The following is a 17,938-nucleotide window of genomic DNA, read 5'->3' on the forward strand; positions in this document are numbered from 1 at the left end:
AATATTTAGGTTTTCCCTCTTACAGTGCAGGACAAACGGGATTTAATCAGTGGAATACCCTCTTTTTTTATTACAACACATCATAATCGGTTTACTGTTTTACTGAAGTAGGGGTTTATTTTTATTGCTAAAGTTACTGTATAAACATAATTTTTTGCCTGCATGCGTGCATGGTTTTTATGGTTTATGTGGTATGAAAATGATTTTATAGCTGCCGGGTCAAAAATGACCCAGAAGAGAACAAAACTTCTTGAAGAAATCTTAAAAACTTCTTGATTGATAGATAACCAGAGGTCCTGCAGTTGACATAAGGGGCAAAATTATCTACAGTTGAAGTCTGATGTTTCAAACCTAATTATTTGGGGAGAACCCAGGTCCTACTGGACATGAATTATGATGCCTCACCTGAAACCACATTGAAGTTTCTTACACTTCATGTGTAGTTTTCCTAGAAATATGAACAAAAGCAATGTTTTACATTTTATTATGTAAGGGGAAAAGTCATCGAATTTCAAGTTGAAAAAATATCATTAAGGAGGTTTTTCTATGTTGTCAAACATAGTGGTGGGTCATTTATGATCCCAAAGACAAAAACTTAAAATACAGGTCTATTTCAGGTTATCAAGAAAGTTATTGCAAGGTGTAAGCCGAAAACTCTTCAATGAAAGAATATTAAGCTGAATGTTTTTTGGTGTGATAACTGAGCTACTGAGTTTTGGATAAGATACTGCAACCTATCTGGACTGCATTATTATTTTAATTACAATATTTACTTTTAACCCGATATAGGCTGTTTTATGGGCTACCACAGAGAAAGGGAGAGATTGTGGATAAAAGGAGTATGCCTAAAAAACGGTTGGACAGTGCCACCATATGGCCAGTTTTAAAATGGTAACTAGAAAAAAGCTTGGTGTTGCAGGCATGTTTATGACACTCAAGCATTAATGTAGTGTGGCTGTAAAGTGTTAATGGTGAAATGCTTTGGTTTTATTTCCCAAAGAGACAAAGAACTGACTCGGAGAAATGAACTAAATCCACACACTTCCTTTAATACTGTACATTAAATACAGATTCCACTTTTTTTTTTTTTAATATAGATGGTCAATGGCAAATCCTTTTTCTGCCTTATGATTTTCATAAGTTAAGAAGCAAATGTAATAGCATATTTCAGTTTCTCTCTTTTGTATTTAAATTACCTCGGAGCAAAAATCAAAGTTTGTAGGTCCCATATAAATAGGAATGATATAGAAAAAGTGCAAAAACTGAGAATTCCCATCCATTTTATGAAGCAGAAATAGTGAGGGCATATATTGTTCAATTGGAACTCCTTTAACCTCTGAGTCGAGAGACACATTCCTCACCATCCTAGCAAAAGACTTAAGCAAATACTGTATAACATCCTTTCCCTTTAAAATTCCAATTAAGTTACATTAAAACATGGCGCCATCTCCAGGTGGCAGTATGTTACTGTCCACCTCCTCATACCAAAATGCTAAAATGTCTTCATGAAGGACAATTTGAGCTTTTTGCCCAATTAGCAAAGATTTAAATGAAACAATATTGCAGAAGAATTAAATGGAATTAGCAAACCTTATTTAATTTTATTCCCCCCTTTCCATTTTTGCAAGTCAAGCAAATCTAGAAAAAAAAAAAGAAGTCTGACAATCAAAACTTCTTGATGGTTAGATAACCAGAGGTCCTGCAGTTGACATAAGGGGCAAAATTATCTACAGTTGAAGTCTGATGTTTCAAACCTAATTCTTTGGGGAGAACCCAGGTCCTACTGGACATGAATTATGATGCCTCACCTGAAACCACATTGAAGTTTCTTACACTTTAATTTTGTGCTACTTATCTGCGGTATTCAGATGAGTGCGTGTCTGTTTCAGTGTTCATGTGTCTGTCTGAGTGTTTATCTGCTGTGTCCATGACTGCGGGATAATCCTGTGATCAGACTGGTTCAGTGGTTTAGGGCTGACGGCGTTCCCTCTTGGTGAGCAGGTAACACTGAATGGTTCTGAGTCGATCTTTGGCAGGGGCGAACTCAGGCTGCAGCTTCAGAGTGGACTCGTACCAACGCATGGCTTTCTCAAACTCCTCCTGTCGTCAAAAAATAAAAAACACGTCATCATAAGGACTTGACTTTCATTTGCAGTGGTTAAACTTGAGGAGCTGAGTAGTGGATGATGCAACTTGAATGCAAAAAATTTATCAAAAGAGTTTACCATTGCTATATAGACGTTGGCAAGGGTGAAGTGGTTCACGACAAAGTGTGGGGCGATTTCTACTGCCATGCGAGCGACTGTGAGAGCGTCCTCCCATAGCCGAGCGTTCTGGAAGATGTTGGCCAGGCTAATAAGGGGCACGTCCTGGTTCACATTCAGGAGGGGAAAAAGGATATAAATATAGATTATTTTCAATAGTTTAAAACAATCCTCCGTTGAGTATGAGGTGGGCTGGGTTGATGTCAAACTTGCCTTCATGTGATGGGGGGCGTAGTTGAGGGCCTGTCGCAGGCAGTCGATGGCTCTCTTGCCTTGACCTTTAACCCTCCAGTACAGTGCAGCCATGCTGGATAGTACCCATGATGTCTGATTCTAGAGTAAAGGAGTAGAGAGGGGGATGAATGTAAAATTCAAATCTACAGTAATTAGTTGAGTGTTGTAGTAGGGTGTTACAATGGCTAGGTGTTACTGCTAAATTATGCACAGCAATGACACTCACTTCAAATTACTAATCTTTTTTATCTTACAATTTAAGGTACAATCAATTCAGAAAAAAAACAATTTTTCAACTTCAATTCTTGGTAATTTGACCCTGAGAACCCTGTCTTTTAAGGCTGTAATTATATAATTTTCTGAAAAACCTATATTCAGTAAATATGAAGAGCAAGACAAACTGAGATAACAGAGCTATATGGGTTTCAGGACAAAGGGTTTTGCAATGGAGCAAATGAAGCTTCTGGTAAACAGATTCAGTTTTGTTGCTGAAAAGCTGCAGCAGAGTATAGCCGCTATGTAGCAGGGTACTGAGTATTGTAGAACGTAATGAAAAACACAGAAAATAACTATCTGTGATTTTCTTCGCAGTTGCACAGAAAACATGTTATTTTCAATAAAGGTTTGTCTTTAACTCGGAGATATGAGAGCCCTTACCTTCTCCAGCACTTTAGCGATGCGTGTTCCCACCTGCTCAAAGGACTGAGGAGAGAACTTATCTTTGCCGAGATTCTGCAGGACCTGGGGGTCAGGACAAGAGGAGATACATGTGAAACTATTTACTAAGACGTGGGGCTTTTGTGATTATTTAATAATAGCCTGACCTTATGACTTTTTTTTCCACAGAGTATAACAATGATTTACCACTTTAGACTTCTAGCATACATTATCTACCAGTTGCATGTTCTTTAAATGGAATCAGATCATTATTGTTGTGTTAAACTTTGGTTATTTATGTTTGCAAGTTCTTTGTAATGTACAGTCCTTTCACATATTCATTTTCACGAAGCTTCATATAATCCATTCTCTATGTAATAACACTTGTGGAAATAAAACTTTTGGTTGACAGTATTTCATATTTTAAAATTAAGTTTGACCAATAATCAACTTCTGTCATTCTGTTTGTTTATGTTTAACATTTTTACATATTGATTTTTTGACTTAAGTACTTGCCTTAATCTATATCTATATTTTAGTACTTTCTTATGCACCAATACATCGCAGCAAATTCCTTGTATGTGATAACCTACTTGGCAATAAAAGCAATTCTGATTCTGATTGTTGTGATAGAGGTAACACAACAACAAAGAGACAAGTAAAACCCCATGCTGTTTAGGTATAAAAAAGGTTATTTATATTAATCTAGGTCTTCTGCCTCAGTCTACCTCACGCAGTTGGCTCTCTCCCGTGTAGTGGATGGCGGCACGATTGGCCACTCCTGCCAGGTGGTCGAGGGTGTGCATACTGGCAGCTAGGTTGGCGTTGCATAAAGGTTCAGCAGCTGGCTCCTGGAGTGGAGTGGCAAAGTCTATGTGCTCTGTGATGCTGAAAAAAGGGACAGAAAAGGGAAAATCAAACACAAGACTAAAAACTATATTTACTGAATTTTGGTTGTTGATATACTGTGATGCAAGAACACCAGTGAGGCAGCAATGTTTTCCGTTGCTTTCCCGTCCCTGTTTTCTATTTCTAAACACTTGACAGGTATTTGCTCAAAACACTGCACATTTCGGAGATATTTTAAAAGCTTTGATGATAAAAAATGTAAAAAAGAACATATGAGACGGGCCCCCAGAATTTCACAGTAAAAAATCTCAAATTCTACAGTGGACTTTTTAAAATTCTACAGTGGATTTTTACTTTATTTTGATTTTGATTATTTTGATAGTTTATTTGCAAAAACTTTTCTCAAAGCAAAGCTACAGAAAAAAACATTAGTATGAGATACACATGAGAACTTGATGTAGCTATCCATGCATTTATTGCATTGTTTATATTTATTGAACTTTTCCCATTTAATATTAAGGAAATATCTAAAGATAGCGAGATGTGCGAAGTGCGTATACATTAGAATGTGCAATCCCCACTGACTCCGTTTTCCGTTGAGTTTAGTGAAGCATTTTCTGCATACAACTGTTAAAATCACACAAATATTCTGCTGTATATGTGTTTTGAATGGATATCTGTCAATTTAATTACAGGTATTACTCGGCATGGAGCATGGAAAAATATGCGATCGTGTAAATGTATATTACTTGTTACATGGAGTGCAAATGTGGCTGTGATCAGGAAAGTGGAAGTCTTACTCGATGTTCTTGGCAGAGACAGCCAACCAGGTGCTAGCCACAGTGGTAAGGTCTACCCTTCGTGTCCGCTGGCACTCCTCTGGCCCCGGCCAGCCAAGACTTGTGTAGTCCCTCCAGCGGCCTGCTCGAGAACACACAAAAAAAACCCACAGACATCTTTTAGCTGGGTTTAGTCCAGTACCTCAGTGCTTATTCTGTGTTCACGCTTGTGTAAAAAAAAAAAAAAAAGAAGAAGCTGTATGTGGTACCTGAAGGGCCAGGGGAGGGGATAGTCGGCCCACTTATCTCCAACACAGAGTGTCCTCCAGGCAGCAAGTCCCCGTTCTGGCTGTCATCAGAGCTGGCAAGACTCTCTGTCCCATCCACCTTAGCCTTCCTGACCCGCTTCACCTGGAAGGTAATCTAATGAACAAAAGGCATTTATATTCAGTCACATTAGTGCCCAAGATTTCACAGACTTGATGGATATCAAAGGATGGGCATGTCCACTTACCCACTCCGCTCCCTCGTCATCCTCACAGTTTCCAAAGCAGGGCCCACCACCAGCACGGGCGCCCATGACACGGTCGTTCTTTAGTACCCGGATACCTCGCAGGTCCCCTCGTTTGCCGCCAACATCCAGTGCTCCCTCAAAGGCTCCCATTAGATCCTCTTTCAGCTGCCACTCCTCCTCCCCCCCTTCCACTCCACCACCAAATGGGGTGGCCATTTTAGTTGTTCCTGAGGCAGAGGGAGAAGCCTGCTGCTGTCCAGCTGCTTCACCTGACCCATTGCTGTCCAAAATAACTTCTGTAGAGTGAGTGTGTGTGTGTGTGTGTGTGTGTGTGTGGAGGGGGGGGGTGGGTGTAACAGGTATAAATGCGGGAGAGAAGAGAGAATAAATAAGAGTGATGCTGAGCTACAGGACAGAAACACTATTGAGACTCTTATTACTTATACTTATTTTTCAGGGGCCAGCTGACATGCAAGACTGCTGTGGTCTATTTATCATTGTTATTTTGTCAGTCAACTCAAGATAATTAAACTATAACAGGACATTAAGTGAATAAAGTACATTCAACTCCAGGAATGCCCAAATACCAAACAGTGATCATGTTTGCAATCATTGAAATGTATTGTATCAAATAAGTAGCAATTAAGCTATTACATTAAGTATTTTATGTTCATGTTGGTTGCAGTATACAGTTCTTGACTGTACTATACTGTTAATATTGCCACTAGAGCTGTCAGTAATTCATATTCTTACTCTCAAAGAGCAAAGAGTCATCCATGGCAGAAATGGTTGGTGCATCCAGCTTTTCTTCACTGCCCTCCCATTCCTCCAGCTGTATACCAAGGTCCTTTTCAGCCAAACAGGCAGCTCCCTCTGGATCAAGTAAAGGAACATGTATTAACTAAACATTACCATGATAATAGACTCTTCTCACTCGAAATTATGTCATTATAAAGTTACTGAGACAGTCTGGATATTTACAGTAAATTTAGGTAACAACCTTCAGCTTTTAGTCAATACATTTTTTTTATTGCTACCCTATTACTGACCCATATAGTCAAACCAAAGCCAGACCATGAAGGCTTCTGAACTAGGTCTCTCCTGGACAAAAAGTGATGCATTTTATATTTAGAGACACAGCAACTGTGTTTGTTTTTTTAGAACAAACAAGTCAGTCCCTTTAGCATCTCTTCCTCTACACGCTGCTGACTCCATTCACTATCTCAATTTGCTCTAGCAAAGCTCTGATTATTTTTTTTACTTAGAATCTACAGTGATTGCCAGGAGACATTAGATCTATGTACTCCATTACTGGATGGAGCCTTGGGAGCCCAATGAAAACAGCTGTGTATGTGCAAAAGACAGCATGGATGGCAATCTTGCAACAATAAAGTATTTTTTATTTACTTCTGCAACATCTAACTTACTAGGACTTTGTTTCCTGCTGGACACAATTTGCCATGTAGATAACATGCCATGCATGATACCACCTAACAATGTAGTATTGGAAGAATGCTGTTATTGTTGCAGCCCTGTATGGCTCTCTTTGTTACACTGATGTGTTTTTCTGTTAGCTTGTCTACAGGCTACTTCTCAAGTACAGTAGTTAGCTACTAACCAAGACTTGATGCACAATGTTGTTTTCCACAAGTGGTAAAAAGACAGAAAGCCCAAATTATTCCCATTTGTTTGACTGTAGCAACAGGATCAAACAAGTGGGAGGAACTGCAGCAACAATAAAACGTACCATGAGAAAGGTTTGAGTATTTTTTTTTGTATATTTAAACTTCTGGCCTAACTTTAGGTGGGTGTGTTTTTTATAAGTGCTTGTGTGACCTCATGTACTCAGTGTGCTTTAAGGGAGCAATATTTAGCTTTGTAGAGTAAAATATAGACCCTTCTAATTTTGGCATCAGCTATTTTCTGCAGTGTAAATTATTGAGTGGCAAAATTTCTCCACTTCAAAGCACTTTTCTCTTCACTCCCACTGATATGAATAAAGAAGAAGGTGCAGTCTCTATTCACATCAGAAGCGCATCATACTACTTGTTCCTTGCAGCAACTCTTGCAGCTTCAAGGGACAACATGCGGGGTGGGGGTGTTCTGAATTTAACATTAAAAAACAAGTGCAAAACCTGTCCGCATCCACAGCGCATGAGTGCTAATTTAAGCCCATGGCTCATTTCCAGCTCAACACAGAAATATATATATTTTTCCCTCCTGTAAACCTTAAAGAAATTCAATTCAAAATAAGGTAGTGATCATTGTAATATGCAACTTTTGAAGGACAAAAACATTAACAGAAGGAGTAAAATAAGTGTGTGTGTGTGTGTGTGTGTGTGTTTGATTGACTTACGTGAACAGGGCTGTCGCTGTGAAAGATTGTACAGGAAGGGGTAAAACTGCAGACAGCGCAGCAGAGGTAGGCTGGTGCGACACTGTTCACAGCCAGCAAAGGATGAGAAGGAAGAGGAGGAGGAGAGGGCCGTCACCAGTATGTGGCGGAACAAGGCCAGAGCACCTGTCACATTGCCCTGGGCCAACTGCACGCTCACCAGGCTTAGCAGGGTGTGGGGCTGAGGAAGATAAGCAAAAGCAACATTAGATGTTGGCTAACATATGTGAAAAATAACACTCAGCTTCAACAGCTATGTGTTCCTCTATGTACATTGACTTGCCTCTAAATTTGCATGTACAATAATGCTTTTACAGTTCATCAATTGAGTTATGTGAGTCATATATTATATTATTATAATATAATAATTATATTATAATATATGACCATATTAACATTCCCTACTACACTTTACCAGCTTAAGTTCTTGCATATATTCTACCTGGGGTTCCTGGGTTGATATATTATCAACATGCATTGTACAGAAGCCAATTTTTCATCAATGCAGGTCCCTTTTTTAAAGGCTTGGTTTAACAAGATGTTCCCTATCGATTTCGGTCCATGCTGACTCAATAGCAACTTGCAGATCCTGCACTTTCTTGGCCACACTCTTGTGCTTTAAATCTTCCCAAGGTACTCTTTTGGGTTGAAGTGTGGAGAAATCTGCAGGCCACTGGAAGAGACTAAATTCATATTCATGTTCCTGGGATCACCTTGAGATGATAAGTGCTTTGTAACATGGCATAAAACACTGCCGGATCCCCAAAACGGACAAAGGGCACAGTGAGTGGCCATTAAAAGATGTGCTTAGTCAGCAAAGTTTAAAGCATGATGTGGCATAAGAAATGTTGCTCAACTGGTATTCAGGGCAGGGTGACTTTTTAGGACAACTTGTGTCGCTGATTTTGGAAGTACACTTCAGTACACTTTGTCCGAGACACCTGTCATAATAAAATAAATTTAATTAATCTTGTACATTCCTAAACAAATTATCCAGTAATTCTGTGTTATTACCATTCAAGCCAATAATGCCCTCCTTAGAACTTATGCAATAATAGTAATTTCAGCCTCAAGTCCAACTTTTGATTTGTCCCCCTGACTATGAGATCCAACTTTAATGTTGCTGATATTAAACTTAATCAGCTTTGCATGTTGTGTAAATACAGAACTGAAAAGTATTTCTTTGCACCAATACCAGTTTAAGTGTTATACTACTGAATATGACTGAGTATTTGAAGGTATTGTTTGTTTCATTGACCAAAATGTAACCGAATAAAGAGACCAAAATGTAAAATAAATGTATCACAATGTACATGTGCAGCTCCAGGACGGTAAAACCCAGCAGGTGATGTACCGACGTGCCTTTACCTCTGATGCATTAAGAGCCAGTGCTTGCTCCAGCAGGGTTTGTGCGTGGGTGGTCAAGCCGTGGTGTAGCAGCAGGTTAGCAGCATTGGTGAGGGACAAGTGGCGGTGGGAAGGTGGTGCTGAGCTCAACACTTGGCGCAGGCACTGCAGGGCATGGCTGCCATTGCCTTTGGCCCGCCAGAATAAAGCTGCCTCATTGTGGACCTGCCAGCGGGGTACAGTGGCCTATGTATACAAACAAACCACTGTTAGCTCTGAAAATGAATCACTTCGGATGGGTTCCACCTACTGCGGTTTGGTGTGATTTAAAGTGATTAGTCATTCATATTCAAATTCTCAAATTTAAGATTTAAATTGGAGACTTTTGCCTAACAAGACAAGGCTAGTTGGAATAATGTTAGCAATGCTTCACTAAAGGGTGGAGATGTCATGATGTCTATGATTTAAGCCTGTCACAGTATTGAACCAGGGCCTTCAGTATGTGGATCAAGTGGCCTTTGAAATATAACTTGTCAGAATTAGTAAGTTCAGCTGTTATTTCAACATATAGGTAAATATAAGCAGAGAACCTGACTTGGTGTGGGTCTGGATCAGGAATGTAAAAAAAAAAAGCAAAAAATGAGGTTGAGACATCTCTACTAAAAGGGTAATCATTATTAACAGAAAACATGTCATGTGCCACTTTCTACAGATTTAGACTTTCGAGCTTTTCACATAAGGTTCCTTATTGTGCTACAAGAGCAAAAGAGTGAGGATCCCTCCTACCTGTTTCATAGCTTGGGCTATTCTGGAGCCAATCTGCTCCAGCGTCCATCCTCCACTACGTAACTGCAGTATCTGTGATCACACATAGTAATAATTACAATGATTGGATATTATTCTGTAGTTCCACATATCGTAGACAACAATCATACACAGGCACAGACAGGCAAAGCAAGGGGATAGTATATCTGCAAACACACTGCACATCCATCTCCATCATTTTCAATTCAAATCACACACAAGGACACAAACAAATAATCAGACAGACAGATACCTGGGAGGCAGACGGATCTGGCAGTGTCTTTTCTTCCAGAGGCCAGTCTAATGAGGCAGGCAGGAGGGGTGGATATGGTTGGGGGACGGGACCACAGTTTGGCAGAGCTGCCGTCTGAGGAGGACTGCTGCTCCCATAGAGGAGAGTTGCCACTGGGCTGAATATACACAGTTTGGTAAATTTCTACTCTAGAGGCACAATCTGAATCTTTTCTCACTTGTTAAACCAGTATTCTTGCTTTGGTTTGTGCTACAGCTTTGAAGATCATTCTAATTTTAACTCAAGAGTGGAATGCAGTTACATTGCTTCTAAGTATCCACAAAACACCCTCAACCATGTGTACTAACCTGAGGCCCTGTGTTTCAGGTGGAAGGTAGTAGGTTGGCAGCAGGTGAGCAGGGGGAACACTTGGGTACTCCTGAGCGCAGCCGCTCCTTTGAGGCCACAACATCTTCTGTATGTCCTGCAGCAAAAACACACTTCTTCAATTGGATTGTTGAAAATTCCTTTCACTACACTTACATTTATTTCAGTCTGTAAATAATTACACAAACAATTTTGGGGAAAACAAAACGACAAAAATGAAAATTACTCCCAACGAGACAACACTAGAAAGCAATGCAAGAGCAGAAAGACTGAAAAGCTGTAAGCTTGTTGCACCAACTCTTTTTTACAAAGCTATCCAATTGACAAAGGAGGTAAACAGTATAAACAATACAGTTAAATGATTACACTATCACTCTTATACTAATACCAACATGCCATTCTGATCAAACATTTTTTATTTGTGCACTTAATTACCAAGTGCATATAGGGAAGCCAAATACATTTGTAGGCCAATAATTATTTCCTTCAGGAATTTTTTAATATTTGGTTCACAGTTGGTAATGCAACTTCAATCACTGATGTTTAAGTGCCCTGAAACTTTTTCTTAAATATATCTTGACTGTTCTCACATTGATATGCAAGACAAAATGTTGTCAAGCTCTTTTTTTTTTTTTTTTTAAGTGGCATAACTTTGTTTGGCAGGTCCGATGCCGTCTCTAATTTTGTTGAGTGTGCATTAGCATGCAGAGGTATCATTTGTCCTTTTGGTTTTGATTTGACGTTGTACCCTTCTGCCACTAAGGTGACCTGCAAAGAGTGAAGTCAAAAATAAGCAAAAAACAATCAAATGCATTTCTATCTTGCCTGTGTGTAATCCTGATGGCCGCCCCAGAGGGCAGCAGCAGGGTCCTGGTCTCCGGACACAGAGGGATGGAGTTGGGGGCTGGCTGCTGTCTGGTTAGAGTTGCGCTCTGACACAAGTGCCACGCTGGATGCCACTGACACCTCCTCCCCAAACTGTGAACAAAAAGAGAAACAGAAGGAACTGAGAAACAGAAAGCAAAGGAATATTGTTCACTGGAAATGTTGCCCTATTTGTTTGCTTTCAAAGATAAATATCCACTGACAGTTTATTTTGTGGCTTCCCTTTAAATTCTTTATGCAGAGAAAAAAAAGCTAATGATCACCAATGAATTGTAATATTTTAAAGACTCACTTGGACATAATGGACATGCTCAAACAGATCGCCACGGTGATAACGCACAGGCAGGTCAAAGGGACAATAGAGGCTGCGCTGCTGCTGACCCAGCCGACACATCTGATGGTTTCCTTAAACACATAAAACACACAATAATCAGGTGCTGCTCTACACTGCCAAATCAAGGCGTGTGTATGTAGTCATTTTTGCATAGCAATTACAGCTAGATTAATGTGACAACACATTAAACAACTCTCAAAATAAGACTGCTCATTCTTGCCTCTCATGAGTTCCATACAATCACATTAATCTCAGCTGTAAAGCATTGCTTCTTCTGTTCTGCCAACACAAGGTATTAAACTTTCTCCAAATTGATATGCATCCCATTACTGCAGTGTAGAACACTCCTTTTTATATAATTACCAATTTCTGCATTTATCGAGCATACAACATGCTAAAACACATGCAGCACAAGTCGACACAATCTTCCTCCACCACCTAGAGCAACTACCTTTCCTTCATTTAGGAATATGTGATAGTTTACCATAAATGCCTTGAACATCTTATGATAAAAGTTTTCTCAGTATAGTTCTCAGACCAGATTTCATGTCGTCTTACCAAGTTGGGCTTCCTTGGCCATCTGAGTTTCGTGGATAATATTGCGCAGGATCTGCTCTTCCTGCAGCAGCTTGTGTTTGTCCAGTGCCTCCTGCTGGCGAAGGTAGTGGTCATGCTGCTTCTGGTACTCCTTCAGTTCATTCAGTGTCCGCTGGAGGGATCTAAAAATATAGCAAAATGAGGAAGGAAAATACAGAACAAGCTGAAATGCATAGCAGGGAAACAAAACATATCACATGATCAATCTACATGTCTGATTTAAAAAAAATATATATAAAAACAAAAGGGTATCAGTTTGAACATCATAGACCGTCTCTGTACAGTTTCAATTAAATACATGTGACAAAGGATTAGCAAATCATCGATTTTGGTCTGGTTTGAATAATAAATAACATACCAGCTTTTTAGGAAGAAGGGTTAGCACACCACAAGGCCTATGTAAAAGCCTGAGTATCTGCACAAAGTCTACTATGCATTCATGCTACTGACTGTCTCAGCCCCTGTGACTTTATTTTAACTTACAAACTCTGACTTCCCCATAGAGTGCTCTAAGCTAAAAGAAAACTTTCCTACAGGGAAAATGTTTTGGTTTTACTGTAATCATAAAAATCCCCTGACGATACTCATTCTCACGAAATCCTAGGTCAACCAATGCTTGTTAAAAAGAATTATGGTGGGCAGTCCCAAGTACTCTAAACTGCTCAGCTGAAAGGCCCATTTACAAAGAAAAGTTGTGATCATAAATATACGTTCAGTTCTACCAGTCTCATTTTTCCCATGAATTTTAAACCGAACTTCAAAAAGAAAGAAAAGGATAATACTTTTCAGTTAATCTCAAATATGTGCTATACTGGTAAAGTGAAAGTTTGTTATTGTTGATACGTCAGAGTTGCGTGTATTGGGAAATGTTTGACAACGTCTAGATATCATAGTGAATATTTTACTCAACTGAACTACTTAAAGAATGTCTATGAACGAATGCTTGTCTACCTGTGCTGGGCTTCAAGGCGCTGCTCCAGCTTCTGCTGACAAAGCACAGCATGTTTCCTCCTCAAGGCTTGCTCGAAGCCAGGCTGGGCCTGCAGTGCCTGCTCGTAACAAAGCACTGAGTGGTTGTATTCCCCCAGCATCTGGGTAGACCGCAGAAGAAGAGAAACAGACCATGGATATAGCAGAGGTCAAACAGTGATTTGCTTCATAGAGAAATCATGTAGAAACATGTAGAAACATAATGTCTGTACAGAGTAGAGATACTGGTTTAAAACTCTGGGGACTCATAAGTGTTATGTAATTATGAGTTTAGAAAAATGCAGAAAATAGTAATATGTAGGTCCCTATACAGCAATACAAAACCTTGTTATTTATGAATTGCAATATGCCCTACCGTTAAATTTAGAGTATAGTATCTTCTGGATATATTACTTGTAAGAAAAGAAATAGCTGACTGCTGATTTCTGTCTCACCTATGTTACAGGAAACCTGAAACTTAACTACAGATGATAGCATAGCAAACATCCTTATGCAAACATTATTCTCATGTGAGCTACTGTAGCCATGGTAAGAAAGAAAGAACAGGGATGAAAGCTGTGTATTTCATCCTAAACACCTAATAATTTGCAGTGGTAGTTAAGGAGAGGTGGGAATCATAAAAAAGTTGGGGGAAAAAAGACATTGAAAGCAATTCTCGAAATACTACAAATGTCTGTAAACTATCTTGTTTTGTAAGGTTTTACTTTAAGACATGCACACATAACATAGAGCTTATGCAAGACAGTGTAAAACCAAATTAAGGAAGCAATAGCTGTGAACCTGCTAACCAAACAATTTGGTTAACCACATAGTAGATCTATAGTTTAAATAAACAAATGTCTCACTGCAGCGGAAGGTTGTTGTTTTTTTTACTTACAGCATAAATGTTGCCTAAGGTGTAGTGGCTGGTGAAGAGATCTGACGTAAGGTCGAGGGCAGCGTGGGCAAGAATAGCTGCATCTGCTGAGAAGTGGGCGCGGTGCAGGATGTTGGCCATGTTGACCAGAGCTACATCCTTGTGCTGCCTACAAGTACAATGCAAACACAGTATGAGAATGTGGGCACCTGTGAGCAGTCACATGCAATAAACAGTACACTATTGCAGCGGCTTGCTGACCAGCCTGACAGTACCTTGGGGAGAAATGCAGAGCACGCACCACACAGTCCACTGCCCTCTGAGGTTCGTTCTTCATACGCCAGTAAAATGACGCCATGTTGTACAGTACCCAGGATGATGAGTTCTGGGACATACAACCAGAAAGATTTGCACACAAAGACTTTTTTTAACTTATCAGAAGGACTAACTGCCACCTGTTATACTTCTATGGAATCTTTGTTTTTACCAACATAGTTTCGCTGCATTGAACAATGGACCTTAATCTCTTGCCTAATTGGACTGACTTGCTAGTACTCATGAATGTGTCTGGGCTTGTCCTGACAGTGAGGATTGCTTTAATATCTTGGTGTTATTAACATATATTTTAAACCACAGAGACTTTCAGATGCTTACTCAGAGGAAGGCAGACAAATACATGTGTATCCAAACACACACATGTACACACAATTCTAAAAATAGACGTCTGCCCTTCATTAACAAATATTATTCATTATCCTTGCTTAACCATTTCTAGACAAAAGGCTTTGTCTGAATATAAAGCAATTTTCCCATGCACATTCCATGCCTTTGTCCAATATCTGCAAAGGGGAGAACAACATTCTTTAATATTTGTAGTTTAGAGAAGTTAAGTTGTGCAGGCAGACCTTACCCTCTGTAAGCCTTGATGGATGCGATGGCCCACGTCATCAACACTGCGGCCCAGTTTATGAGACAATGAACTAAAAATGGGATCCTCCTTAGAAAGGAGTGGGGAGGTGAAGTTTGCCCTCTCCTGCACACCCTGGAATAGACAGAAGAGAAGAGTCAGTTTTTCTGGAGATTTAGGATGTTATCAGTCACACAAAGGTTATATCTCCATTGTGATTAAAGCAGAGGACATACTATCTCACCTGACTGCAGGGCTAACTAAAATTATCAGCTATTTTACAACTAGATAAACAGCTAACCTACTTCCAAAGCACATGAACTGGTGACCGCCCACTGGACTTAACTGAAAGTTAAGACAATAAATGGGTGACTGAATGTGATGTGGCAAAGTGACCTGGGTTTCCGACTTTGATCGTAACACAATATAAACTATATTTATTGTTACTCCACTATCCTTTAATCTTTGTTCAAGGGCCTCATTTATGAAATTATTGTTGGATTTGAATGCAACCTCAATATACAATCAAGCTGTTCTCAAAATCCAGAGACATGGATTACAGTGATTTGAATATCTCCACAGGGATCATTTTTATTGCTCACAGAATATAAATTCCACAATGGAAGATTTACAATAAATGTCATACAAACAACATTGTTGATGAAGTGCAACAAAACATTTGCATTTTGTGCAGAAAAAAAAAAGCTTCCCTCTGAACTCTTCTTCTCTTTAGTTCTGGATTATTAGGAAGTAATTTATCGACACTGCTTCCACTCTGGGCCTTTAGATTGCATTTCCCATTAAGCTCTTAGGGTCATTACTAGAGATAATTACAATTCTCACTACTGCATTTTATTTGATAAGGCTGGCTGGGCTCCCCTTTCTGAGAAACTTAATAAACTTCAGTCTACGTAAACCTGCAGTCTTTGTCAGAAAATGGCCAGTTTGTATCTTGTCTTTTGTGCTCTTGAACTCTGTCCATGTTTGCCTTGCTCTATTGACTGCTGTTGCTTCAGTTACCCAGTACATAGTTTGATAGCAAACTGATAAATAGGAAAAACCTGAAAAGCCACCGAATCAAAACACTTATATATATGCTTCAATGCCATATTTTATAAGCATCCTTATTTAACTGTGAGACAATTTTCTGGTTGTACATTATGGTGCTCATTATCATGAGTCAGTACCATTTCATTCCATTCTGAGCAAGCCATTGACAAGTTTGACCTCTACTTACCCTGAGATGTTGGAAAGCATGGATACTATAAGGTAGTTCAAACACTTTCGCACAGTCAGGCTTTTCTAGATCTGGGGGCAGAGCTGACCGGGAATCAACAAAGTCTTCAGGGCTATACGAGGAGAGAAGGAAAATCTCTTTAAGATGGCAATTTCACCGTAATCTTAGAGAGACACTAAATACAATTTAAATGATGCCTTAACCACTTCACATAAACACTGTAGAGATAAAAAAGAATATTGTTAATGACATGTTTTATTGAGTAGAGCTTACCTGATGTCTTTGCTTTCCAGGGAAATATAAGTGCCATCATACAGGTCCAGGTCTCCCAGGGGGACCTTAGCCATGACACAGTCTGCATCCTCTTTGTAGTGTCTCTGCTCCAACCCTGTGTCTCTGTCCTCATTCTCCTCAATATGAATCTTTTGGGCCACAAGCTGCTTCTGCTCAACAATAACCACGGGCAATCAGTCAGTGAGGACTAGTTTGCACAAGAAGAAGACTGTTGACTGAATGAGTAATGGTAAACACTGAATAAAGTACTGATACAGGTTACCTATGTTGCAAATGAAAGATAATGATACTTTCCCCCCACAAAATTGAAATACTGTCATATTTTCCTGGACAGGATAATCTGAAAGCAATAAACTGAGAAACACACTATGACAACATCTTTGCACATGACTCTGACAAAGTTAAACCCACACACCTCCAGCTTCTTGAGGTAGTTAACACGAGTCTCTTGCCTCATGAAGATCACAACGTCATGTGGATGCTTCAGATTCAAAGGTGAGTCAACCTGAAACAAAACCACCAAACAGAACAAGGTAAGAACTGGCATTTGTAAAATTATCCATGTCAGTCCCAATGAGGGTGAGACAGACTCGTCAGTGGGTTCATCTACAGATATGACAGTAGATTAATGTGTTTTTGAGTCATGTTGGAATATCCAGCTGTAATTTTTGATGCAGACAATGCAAAACCAGCATAATGAGCCCAACCGTCTGACACATAACAGTTAAACATTAACACGGTCTAAATGGAGGCAACGTTAGCAGTGTGCTAGATGTGAACGTTATCTACAAACTGTGTCCAACGCGGACGTTGACACGGGCCTGTGATATATTGGTCATCTTGCCCTCAAACACCTAACGTGAACGATAACGTCAGGTTTGAGGTAGGGTTAGCTAGTGAAAGCTAACCGACTTAGCCAAACAAAATAATTTTAACGCTACTTTCTCGGTGTATGTGGCCTTACCGGAGGTGGCAGACACGTAATGTTGATCTCACATTAACGACTAAAATTACATTGCCGAACATCATAACAATACGTTGCCATTAATCCTAACGAATTTAGCTCCACCAGCTAGCCACCTAACGTTAGCAGGTCAATGAGCTAGCGTTAACTGTCATACTTGTTGTTGAATCTTCCCATCCTCTGTGACAACCCAGTGGGTCGTAGCTCCTCCGGAGTCCACAAGAAGAATGCAAAGGAGGATGAAAAGCTTCCCCTGAAATGGTGTTTTTCGCGGATAGTTGACACGACAAGGCAAAGACTCAGGACAGATTTTCCTGAGGTCCGCCATTTTTCTGTCTCATTTTGCTCTGTGGTGGCAGCAGTGAGAGCCTCCGGCCAGACGGGGGCGCTACACGGCGAAAAATAAAGGTTA

General features: G+C 39.8%; 1 protein-coding gene across 1 annotated transcript; it reads right to left on the reverse strand.

The window, feature by feature from the left end:
* Positions 1-1,029: 1,029 nt before the first annotated feature.
* ttc17 (tetratricopeptide repeat domain 17) lies at positions 1,030-17,889 on the reverse strand. Its single transcript, XM_059348545.1, has 25 exons — positions 17,684-17,889; positions 16,978-17,067; positions 16,542-16,711; positions 16,269-16,380; positions 15,035-15,166; positions 14,400-14,509; positions 14,146-14,293; positions 13,230-13,369; positions 12,240-12,400; positions 11,640-11,752; positions 11,288-11,440; positions 10,444-10,559; positions 10,097-10,253; positions 9,826-9,897; positions 9,061-9,285; positions 7,654-7,873; positions 6,051-6,170; positions 5,298-5,593; positions 5,053-5,206; positions 4,805-4,925; positions 3,884-4,043; positions 3,156-3,239; positions 2,478-2,597; positions 2,226-2,369; positions 1,030-2,100 (listed from the first exon to the last, which is right to left on the reverse strand). The coding sequence occupies exons 1-25, from the start codon at positions 17,852-17,854 to the stop codon at positions 1,969-1,971; spliced, it is 3,621 nt and encodes a 1,206-aa protein (XP_059204528.1). The 5' UTR covers positions 17,855-17,889; the 3' UTR covers positions 1,030-1,968.
* Between the last annotated feature and the right edge of the window lie 49 nt (positions 17,890-17,938).

The sequence above is a fragment of the Centropristis striata genome, chromosome 2 (genome assembly GCF_030273125.1).
Source record: "Centropristis striata isolate RG_2023a ecotype Rhode Island chromosome 2, C.striata_1.0, whole genome shotgun sequence".
Classification (NCBI taxonomy): domain Eukaryota; kingdom Metazoa; phylum Chordata; class Actinopteri; order Perciformes; family Serranidae; genus Centropristis; species Centropristis striata.